Source organism: Blennius ocellaris, assembly GCF_963422515.1.
Source record: "Blennius ocellaris genome assembly, chromosome: 4".
Taxonomy (NCBI): domain Eukaryota; kingdom Metazoa; phylum Chordata; class Actinopteri; order Blenniiformes; family Blenniidae; genus Blennius; species Blennius ocellaris.
In genome coordinates, this window is record NC_137653.1 from 14,244,833 (window position 1) to 14,256,612 (window position 11,780).

The window sequence follows — 11,780 nt, forward strand, 5'->3', positions numbered from 1 at the left end:
ATTTACTGTTGAACTATAGGATCGGTGTGGGTGTGTCGTAAACAAAGGTCTTTCCCAAAGATCAAGAACTTAGCTCAGGTGACATGATTATCCAGGAAATACTGTCATTGTTTCAGGCCTTCAGTTTTCCAAAGGGACATTTTCTTCCCTGATGTCAGGTGATCAATAAAAACCATGAGGATCTATCCTGTGAGGACTGGGGGTCTGAATAGGCACCATTTGTTTTGGAGTTGTCTGAACACTGAGGTGTAAAATCACAGCCACAGTGTCCCCGCCACAGATGGGTGATTATATTTGCAAGTGTGTGTATTTTTGACTGAGTCTTAGAAATACATGCATGTCTGTGTATATGTGACATACCAAATTTCAGAATATAGTGATGATAAATGCACATAGAACTGCAATTCAATGAAAACTGTATTTCTAATTATTTTAATGGGTACTTTTTGAGCGTATCCTTCATTATTTGTACGTGTCCGTGTGTTTGTTTAAATTTTTTCGGGATCCCATCCCAAGTAGCTTTTTAAGATTATTTTTTTCACCCAGAAAATTCACACCTTACACTCTGAAGCAACCTATTGTAGTTTCTGATTTTTCTTCCCCTCCTCAGTTGTAAGTTGAACTTGTTAAATCTGTTCCTGTATCCACGTGAACACAGCAGCAGAAAAACCCAAGAACTCCCTGTAAGAGCTGAAATGCTAATTGATGTGTCCTGATTTTATAAACCTGAATTTATTCTGAAGAATGCTTTGTAATTTGAGGTGGCAACAGTGGGCCACCTTTTTTCTTTTCTCTCTGTAAAAAAACAAACAAAAAAATCATTCTCATTGGTAAGCTTTTCAGGAACATTTCTTTCAGTGTTTCTGATCCTGCTAACATGCTCCAGTGAGTGTTTGTAATTTGACCCCTGCCTCCTCATGTCACAAAAGGAGACACAATGTGTCTGAAAAGGAGAAGCCCAAGTTTTCTCTTCAAATGAATTACTTGATTTACTTGATCATTGTACATTTCAGCCCTCTCTTTAGGTAGTGATAGAGGTGAGGGTTAGGATTATATCACTAATTCTGCATAGATTTGTGTACAGTTTGTAGTACAGAAGTGAAGGTTTTATCCTGTGTCCATAAGATTAAAGTTAGTTTGGCAACACATTTTTCTAATAACGATGTACAAAGAGTGATATTAATCAAATGAGGAATCATATCCCATGAGTTATTGTTCACTTCCTGCTCAGTCAAACCAAAACCCTAACCAGTGCTTTAAGTGGACCGGTATACACTTTTAAATTTGACTCCTCAGCATACCAGAACTTTTTTCCGGACTATAATGCTACTATTTTCAGACCCTTTGAACCTGACGTCTTAAACAATGATGCTAATTTGTGGATTTTCATGAAATTTTAATATCTGGGTGATGAGTTCATGTGCGTCATAAAACCCGCCCTGCTGCGCTCCATGGCTGAGCAATCGTCCTCCTCAGATAAGAAAAACACAATCCCACAGTGAAATTCATGCGCCGTTACAATGTGGACACCTGTGCTTAAAGACAAGTGCAGCCTATACTGTATATGTAAATGTATTTTTTCTTTTTAAATATGGTGGGAGCAGCTTATGTAAAAAAAAATTTAAATAGTGACTGTGCTGTCTGTGGTCCATATTGAAGTCATCATCAACAGCATCAACATTTTTAACAATTAAACACTTAAATCACACAATACATGATATTACTGTACAGGCAGAACATTTCCTAAAAATACCAATCAAATTGTTTTCAGCAAACTGCACCACATTCATGTCCTGTCCATTCCTACATAACCCCAAGTACCACTCCATTTTTAAGTGGATTCACTGCAGCATTTCTTTGAAAATCACACACTAAAATCACACCTAATTGAAACATTGCTGTCAAGGCAAATTTTTAAAAAATCTCTCAAAAAAATCTCATTGTTTTCTGTAAACTGCACCACATAATTGTTCTCCATGCCCCCAGATTCCTCTGTGTCCATTTTCATATTGATTCACTGCAGCTTTTTTTCCACAATGACCACAATAAAATTAATTAAATTACACCCAATACATATAATGCTGTACAGGCTGATTAAAAAACAAAAACATAAACTCCCCACAGGGACAATAAAAGTATATCTTAACTTATTCAGGATGGTGTAGTGACATCCTCTCATCTCTCTCACGCTCATTCTTTCCTTGGATTTTTTTTTTTTTTTGGGGGGGGGTGATTTTTACAAATCTGCCAATATTTAAAGAAATATGTAATTACTTATAACATGTACTTACATTTTATTCTCACTCTACTATAATAAGGCAGCCGGTGGATCCGCACATTGCACAAGTGGCCCTTATGATACACTGAGCACCTGCCGCCCAAAACATCTGTGCACGCCACTGAATATCATGTTTCTGTCCCATAATTCTATGAGAGACTGACAGCATGTCACTAAGGGGAGTACCGGCACTTATTTGTTTCCACTTAAAGCACTGACCCTAACCCTGTTGAATGAAGTGATTAGAACATTAGAAATCCTCTTAGATAAAGATCCTCAAAGATCCTCAAAGATAAAGCATCAAAGCTTCAGTGATCTCCTTGCTTTTCCCTGCAAACTTGTCCGCTAACATCAACCTGTGCTTTCTCTCACAGCAGGCGCCTATAACCTGTGTCTCTTTAAGTTAAGAGAGACATTGCACAGCTCTCGAGAGGGACTGAGGTGTCGATGTTTGGGGGTCCAGGGTAAGGTTTTGTGTGCTGTGGTGGGACTCCTACTTTCACAGGTTAAGCTCTCTTCCAACCCTGAAAGTTGTCCTCAACCTTCTGCATTTTCTCTCCCCTTTTTAAGTAAACTTGCCCTCTGGTGTGGAAACTGTACTGTTTTGTACCGTGTACTGTGTGTATATTATTGTGTCACATTGATTTAGTGTTTGTGAACACATCTCTCCTCTAATTTTTCCCTTCGTTTGACTCTCTTCTCTCCCTCTCACTGTGTCAACCACAAGTTTCTTTCCAGGTGTGCTCACTGTGCTGTTAAGCTGGTTATCACGCTAGACTGGCTTGCCAAACTAAACCAAACACAAACATAAGGAACTGAATAAAATCTTTAAAAATAAAAACTAATTTTGGTGGTCTTTAATGACATTTTGTATATTGTAATAACCCCTGTTTAACCTGTATGTTCTATAGATCCTCATAGAAGCTCATATTTGTATTTACCTGTATATAACCATTCAGCCATCAGTAGAGTTTATACAGGGTCCACTTTTCAATCTATATTCCCTCTAACTATGTGGGTCCTCTCTTCCTTTGCCTCTGTCTTCCCCCCTCTCCTTCTGTCCCTATCTGTGTAGGTGTCTATAGTCAGCCTTATAGCTAATGCGTTGGGCTACTCCGATCTAGGCCCGATTAAATCACTCAGGACACTGAGGGCCTTGAGACCCCTCAGGGCCCTGTCACGTTTTGAAGGGATGAGGGTAAGACCTAAGATACCAGGCAGCTGGTGCTTTTGCATGCAAATTTAATGATAGCATTGACGCATGCTAGAGATGGCAAAACGGCAAATTTTCAAAATGTATCGGAAGGGAATTTATGAAGCTAATCCATTTGATCTGTGAGCAGCTTTTTTGCATGGACGCAGATCATCTCAGATGGTCATGATGCATCTGATTTGATTGATCATACTTCATTTCATATATTTTAAAGTCAGTTTTATATTGAGGCAACTCGCAACGATTTATTGAATTAAAATCTACCCAATGCCTCACGAAGGACTCAACTGCAGCAGTTATAGCCCCCTGAATGATGCAACACATTACAATAATGATTCAGCACTATTTAGTAACCTGCTGAGAGAGCAACCAGAGGTGGAAGTGAACCGTCACACAGAGCCTGAAATCCAGGACAAAGTTATCAGAAAATGAGATGTAATTTACAGAAGAAAATCCAACATCTGTTAAGTCTTACTGAGTTACATAGAACACCTCCCCCCTCCTCCTCCAGAAGTCATGTAGTGTGTGAATGAATTGATATGGAGATCTGTACTCACAATGGATGGTTTTGTGGACTTGTATTTTAGAGTTTGCATGCAAGTAATTATTTTGTGTACAGTTTCCACATCAATATTCTGATACAATGTGACCTCTGGAGGGCTCAGTACTGAGCTTGTCACAGTCGTTCACTCACTTTACTGTGTGATTGGTTGGTTTAGCCCTCTGGTTGTTTCTTGGCAGAAAGGTAGAACCTTTTGCTCGTGCCTAGGCTCAGCATCCTCTTTTGCTCTGCCTCAACTGTCCTGTTATCTGATCTTATCACAGTTTGGCTTTGGCATTGTCACACTGGAAGACCGACAAACTTCTGGTTGCATATCCCCCTCCCCTGCCATCCTTGCTCATCAGTGAATTTCATCACCATGATTTTCACGATCATCGTTTTGCAGCTACAGTATATTACTTTTTGCATAGATGCATTGTCTCTGTCTTGTAATATTTTATAAAATATCAGAGTTGAAGTAAGAAAACAAACAAATTTGACATTGGATGTTTGCCTGTATGTTGTTGTTTTTTTTATGTGTTTGCCTTTCTGTTCCCATGGTGCTTCTGTGTTTGGAAATGCACATTCATTTGGTGTCCTCTCAAAGAGTTTAGCACACTTCTTGGATCCCACATGATTTATGTATTATTAGTCATGTTATCTTGAAATACTGATTTGGCATGCAGTTATTTTTTTTGTTCACATCACATGCATAAATTGGTACACATTTGTATGTGTAGGATGAAAAATAAGTTTTCTCTAAGTATAGATATTTATTGTGTCTTCTTAACTGTTCAGTTTCAAAATTGGATCCGACCTACACACACAGACTCACACACACACACATACATATATATATATAAATATTACGTAGTAAAATAGTGACAAGCAAAAGCCCTACATAAATTTGCTTCCCCACTATATCAAAAACTGATGACCTTTCAATTGAAAATGTAGAAAATATTAGGTTTTCATTATTAAAGCTTCATTTGATTTCACTGGTTTGTGCAACATACTGAGCTGGTGTTATCCCACCACCTTTGCTATTCCAGGAGATGGACTTCAACATGTGAAGCGTAAATGAATATGCATTTCTATCCAACTGTGTTGGTTTTCTGATGTATAAATTTCTCCTGCAGCTGGAGTGTAGTTGTTGAATTACAGTTTGTTTCCTCACTCTCATCTTCAGGTTGTTGTGAACGCCTTGGTGGGTGCAATTCCCTCCATCATGAATGTGCTGCTGGTGTGTCTCATCTTCTGGCTTATCTTCAGCATCATGGGTGTCAACCTGTTTGCCGGAAAGTATTATTACTGTTTCAATCAAACGGCTGAGGAGAACTTTCTCCCGGATGTAGTGAACAACAAAACCGAGTGCTTTGCTCTCATTAATTCGAACTACAGTGAAGTCAGATGGAAGAATGTCAAGATCAATTTTGACAATGTGGGTGCAGGATACCTGGCTCTGCTGCAAGTGGTAAGATAGTTTTACCCTCATTTGCTTCTATTTCTGTCAAAGGAACTTATTTTCTCACAGATTGCGGCTTCATTTTCAGGCTACATTCAAAGGCTGGATGGACATTATGTATGCAGCAATAGATTCCAGAAAGGTGAGTATTGCAGTAGAGTATTTACTTTAATTTACTTGAAACAGCCCAAATCCAAAGCTACACTGTGCTTCAGTGATGCGAAACAATGTCCCAGGTTGGAGTCTTTCTGTATGGAGTTTATATTTTTCTCCCAAAGTTCACAGACATGCTTTTGAGGTTAATTGCTGGCAAAAACTCAACTGTGTGTCATGGAGGTGATCAGCCTGTATCACTAAGTTGTTATGAAGCTCAGGCTACTTTGATTGTGGACTTTAGCTCTTTTTTTGTGACTCTAACATCACTCATCTCCTTTAGAGCACCTACAATCATGCACAGTCATACTACAACCAGCAAAGTGGTTCTGAGTAGTTTTAGACTGCACATGTGGAAAGTCCTGCTGGAAATGGGGATCTTTGGTCCATTGCTTTTTTTTTTCTCTCTCTCTCTCTCTCTCTCTCTCTCTCTCATCTCTTTACTGGTTTTCTCAACATTTCTAGTGCCATGACACTTGTAGTCTATTTTCTGGAATGTCTGTGTGCAATGACTCTTGATGTTCTAACTTCAGCCAAGTCCACTATGTTCTTGAATCAGCTTACTTGACAATGTTCTGAAGGCCACAATCATCCAACCACACTTCATGTCAACATTTAATTAATCTGATTTAGTCTGGCTCTGAAAATCTATTATTCTCAATAATGATCTTCTGTGGCTTATATTACTTATGAAGATGGACTAACAGTTTACTTTCTCTGTATTACATTCAAGTTATTGGTCTTCCTCGTGATTCCATCACTGTTAACTTAACCTGACTGTAAAATCAAAAGATTTTTAATTCTGAGCTATTGTCCATGGTTTTCAATATGTTATTCAAGTAATGTGCTAACCTTTTGCTGTATTTCCTTCACAGGTTGAAGACCAGCCTATCTATGAAGACAACTTGTACATGTACATCTACTTTGTCATCTTTATCATCTTTGGCTCGTTCTTCACCTTGAACCTCTTCATCGGTGTCATCATCGATAACTTCAATCAGCAAAAGAAAAAGATAAGATTTACTTTCCTTACTTTAACCTCATAACAAAATGCAGGGAAAACAAATATAGGAAGTTAATTTTGTGTATCCCTTGTTAAAATACGCCTCCTTTTAATCTGTACTTGAAATTAGCAGTGGAGTGAATGATCTAACTTCTGTCAGATTGTAACCAAACTGTTTTTCTCCCTTCACTTTGGAGGTCAGGATATCTTCATGACAGAAGAGCAGAAGAAATACTACAATGCCATGAAGAAACTAGGGTCCAAGAAGCCACAAAAACCAATACCCAGGCCTCAGGTAAACATTTTTTTTCCACTCCATTCAGCATCAAACCGTTGTGTAATTTAAAAATTTGCAATAGAATTGAGTGTCAATATCTCTTCTTCCATTCACTCTCTCCTCAGAACAAAATCCAGGGAATGGTGTTTGACTTTGTAACACAGCAGGTGTTTGACATCTCCATCATGATGCTGATCTGCCTCAACATGGTCACCATGATGGTGGAGACAGACGATCAGTCAGAGGATACAGAGAATGTGCTGTACTGGGTGAACTTCATCTTCATCGTTGTCTTCACCGGCGAGTTTTTGTTGAAACTCTTTGCGCTCCGTCATTATTACTTCACCAATGGCTGGAACATCTTTGATGTGGTCGTGGTCATCCTCTCAATTGTGGGCAAGTATTTGACATGTTTTGCTGGGCGTCTTTTTTTTTTTTTTTGCTGGGAGTGGTTTATGTAACTTGACTGAAAATAGCTAATTATTGCAAATAGACTTGAAGATAATGCTGACAAAAATGATTCCGTATTTAACAAACCATTTTGGCAGATTTTCATAAAGCTCTAGTCTAGAGTTTTCATTAGATGCCCAAAATATAGTTTGAGCTTGTAATATATAATTTTACATCAAACAATAAGTCATTTAAAGCCAGACTCGTGGAAAAAAAAAAGAAAAATAGTCAACACAAACCATAAATGAAATGTCGGTTGAAGTGCGTCTGTCAGGGGGCAGCAACTCATAAAGCCCAATTGCCCCAGTGTTTATACCTGGCTATAGGGACTTCCAATAGCAGCTGCTTTGTGGACCTTAGTGCCCTTTCAGTGCGTTGGACAATCATGAGTTCTGCTAAATAAGGAGGGGCGAGGCTGTTGAGTGCTTGGTTAGTTTCAAAGTTTGAAAGCAGGATGAAGAGGAATGTTTTCTGATTTTACTAGTTAGCAGTCAAGTCGGTGTGTTTGTTGAAGTCACGTCCGTATTACAACAGTGAAGTGTCAATGAACAGTGTTCCAGTGTACTGACCAGACATGTGTCTGTTCTTGTTTCTTTTTGACTTCAGGGATGTTTCTGGCGGACCTGATTGAGAAATACTTTGTGTCACCGACACTCTTCAGAGTTATTCGTCTGGCACGTATCGGTCGAATCCTGCGTCTTATTAAGGGCGCCAAAGGCATCAGAACTCTGTTGTTTGCCCTCATGATGTCACTGCCTGCTTTATTCAACATTGGCCTGCTACTCTTCCTGGTCATGTTCATTTTCTCCATCTTTGGCATGTCCAACTTTGGCTACGTGAAGCATGGGGCCGGAATTGACGACATGTACAACTTTGAGACCTTTGGGAATAGCATGATCATCCTGTTTATGATCACCACATCAGCTGGCTGGGATGGACTCCTGCTGCCAATTCTAAACTACCCTCCAGACTGTGACCCCCTCCTGGAGAATGCTGGAACCCCAGCCACGGGAGACTGTGGAAACCCATCTGTGGGCATCTTCTTCTTTGTTATGTACATCATCATTTCTTTCCTCATTGTGGTCAACATGTACATCGCCATCATCCTGGAAAACTTCAGTGTGGCCACAGAGGAGAGTGCTGACCCACTCAGTGAGGATGACTTTGAGACCTTTTATGAAATCTGGGAGAAGTTTGACCCAGATGCCTCCCAGTTCATCACCTATGCCAAGCTTTCTGACTTTGCTGATGCCCTTGAACATCCACTCCGCGTCCCCAAGCCTAACACCATTGAACTGATTGCAATGGACATGCCTATGGTGAGTGGAGACCGCATCCACTGCCTGGACATCCTGTTTGCCTTCACCAAGCGTGTGTTGGGTGACAGCGGCGAGTTGGACATGCTGAGGCAACAAATGGAGGAGCGTTTTGTGGCAGCCAATCCTTCCAAGGTCTCATATGAGCCCATCACAACCACTCTGAGGCGCAAGCAGGAGGATGTGTCCGCAAGAATCATCCAGAGGGCCTACCGCTCCTACCTGGCGAGGCGGGGTTTTGTCTGTAAGCGCAAACCGGCAAATAACAAAGTGGAGAATGGTGATAACAATCAGGAGCAAGAAAAGAAGGAGGGCACTCCCTCAACTGCCTCCCTGCCTTCTTATGACAGTGTAACCAAACCTGACAAGGAGAAGCAGGATGACAACAACGAGGGCAAGGGAGGAAGGAAAGAGAAAGGACGAAACCAAAAAGACATCAGGGAATCTAAATGTTAGAGCGTTGGATTAATAATCACAGTAATAATAAAGATTATAATAATGCAACTTCAAGCAAAGCGAGAGGAAACTCACCCACACAGATGTACAGATTATTTCATTTGCAAGTCAGAAAAAAATAGTATTCAATAATTTTGTTTACAGACTTCATTCTTATATTGATGCAGAGGGAAGCAGCTTGGTCTGTCACGGCTTGAAGACTCTTGAACTATAGTCAAACCAAACATAATCAACATACTGTGTGACATCGTATCTAGACTACTGAGCTTAACAAAAGGACTTGAAAACAGACAGGAAAATGTCTGTTGCTCACCTACCACTGGTCTATAGATGAGACAAGTATCCACACCAAGAGGTGGAATGAAAAAAATAATCAAGAACAGGAATCTAACGCCTGGATGCAAGTAATGGATTCCTATGGAAGGCAGTACTACGAGAGAAAAACAAGGATGCTGCTTGATGCTGAAGAATTGTTCTTTTAAAGCAGCCACTGAGTGTTCCTGTGTCGTTTAGTACGAAATTGTAAAAAGGAGCAAATGACACACTCACTCTATGAGCGAACAGAAGGATGACTGAGTGAAAGACACAAATACTTGTGTTCTAAGTACTTTTTTGTTTCACTGAAGCTAGAAATTGTTTGTTTGAGCAGCAAAAATGCAAACAGATAAAAAAAAAAAAAAAGAACAATATTCAACACTTTGCCCATGTCACTCAACTCTTCTACTCATTTTATCTTTGTTGTACCCACATCAAAATGCTTTTTTTTTACATGGGCTTTCACACCAAATTGGTTAAGGGTCTGTTTATTATGGGGTCAACTTGGGCCAAGGGCTTACATTTACTCAGAAAGATTTCCAAACAAATACATAAGTAATTGTGCTTGTTCAATGCATAGAAATGACTTGCATGATGGCATGTTTTGATCAGAAATCTTGCATGAATTATCATAGTCCACAAGACACTAATACTCAGACCGCAGTGGTGGCTCGACTGTACAATCGAGACATTGTCGAAATTTGAACGTTAAAGAGAAATTTGTTCAACAAAGATAAGTGATATGGGGTTGATAATCTAAAATGGATTTTTTTTTAAAAAGTTTTTTTTTTTTTTTTTACTTATCTCTCAGCTCATTCCAAATGGCTATGTTTAAAATGATGCCTCTGTAGACAGAAGAAATGCCATCATTGTGTATGAAGAATGTGAGTGAAATCCAAACAATAATTTGCTGCTCTGAAGATTTTGAGTGTGTAAGGTGTATAAACAGATGACTGTTTGTATCATGGAACTGAAATGTTTGTTAATTGGGACTGGAATATTTTCAAGGGCGCAACACTTTGAAGCTTATATTTATAATTTGTCTGCACCTATGTAATACCCCATGCCATCTGCCTATATTTTTGTGTGAGCGGGCACTTTTGGAGACCTACTGTCAGTAGTTTGTGGGGATTTCACAGGTATGGCAAACTCCGTTCTATTTCTGATGTTTCTCTGAGGGTGGTTAGACCTTTCTGAAAGGGCTAAGAAGAGACTGGATTGATCAGTGTATATGATTTCACGTAGCTTACCTATGTGTAAATATTTTTTTGTTTTTCTTTATCTGATGTACTGTGCATGTTTAGGTGGATGTTATTAAGGAGAATTTAGGTATTGATTTATTCATTTATTTTAATACAGTTTTGATAGCCACACCAAGCCAAGAGGAATGTCAAGGGGGGAAGGGTCTTGTGCTGTTTGGGTGTTTAATGGATTTTATTTTGAAGAGAAACAGAAAATTCTGAATGGGTGATGAGAACATTGTGTGTGGAGAAGCCAAAGAGATCTGCCTTGTTATCCCTTGTTGCCCTTTGTCCATGGAGTGGGACTGGGTGAAGTATGCCCTGCCCATTCTTTTTTCACTGTCGTTATTAGACAGAGAGACCCTAGAAATGTATGCAATGCTTGAAAAATCCATCCCTTTTTCTCAGGAGATATTATAAATGTACTATTATGAGCTCTGCAACAAAATGCAAGTGAATGTGATGGGAGTATTTCTGAAGTTATGTTTTACTCTTTTGTTTTCGGCCATGTTGGTGGACCGCGATCTCGGCCGGCTGCCCCACACTGACAGCCGGCCGGTCAGGGCCCAGTTTAGAGCTTCTTGCTTATAGTGCTTAGAACTTTTAGGGCCAGAGGCATTTCAGTGAAACAGCAACATTTCAGTGAAACAGCAACATTGCTTTCGCTTGTTATGGCGACGTTTCTATTGATATTGGATTACATTTGTGGTCAAGTCGTTATGGACCGTAGCCTGGTCTCAATTAATTTCACCAAACAAAATATTAATGTTCACCCTGATAGCAAACACAGTTACAGGAAACACTGTGAGGAGATGTCATGAGAGTGAATTGGGATACGTTGGTTGGAGCAGCACACTTAATTCTTTCCGAAGCAGAAATGGGACACTCGTTGTATAGGCCCCACGTTTCAGTATTTACCAACAACAAGTGCTCTGAGTCTCCCATTTGCCATTTTTCTTCATGAAGCTCTTCTGCATAACAAATACCAAATAACCAACAGAGCACCAGATGCATTCTTATGGTACTGTGAGCCGAAGCACCACTCCAGAGCTTTTGCACTTCCTGTTGTGCA

General features: G+C 39.7%; 1 protein-coding gene across 2 annotated transcripts in view; it reads left to right on the forward strand.

The window, feature by feature from the left end:
* Positions 1-9,152, forward strand: part of scn8ab (sodium channel, voltage gated, type VIII, alpha subunit b) — a gene marked incomplete at both ends in the record, with an annotated part of 42,026 nt that extends 32,874 nt beyond the window's left edge. For both annotated transcript variants that reach the window (XM_080495816.1, XM_080495817.1), the window contains 7 exons: positions 3,354-3,476; positions 5,222-5,506; positions 5,586-5,639; positions 6,526-6,663; positions 6,844-6,948; positions 7,056-7,326; positions 7,987-9,152. In XM_080495816.1, coding sequence (XP_080351942.1) covers positions 3,354-3,476; positions 5,222-5,506; positions 5,586-5,639; positions 6,526-6,663; positions 6,844-6,948; positions 7,056-7,326; positions 7,987-9,152 — 2,142 coding nt within the window. The remainder of the gene's footprint in view (positions 1-3,353; positions 3,477-5,221; positions 5,507-5,585; positions 5,640-6,525; positions 6,664-6,843; positions 6,949-7,055; positions 7,327-7,986) is intronic.
* Between the last annotated feature and the right edge of the window lie 2,628 nt (positions 9,153-11,780).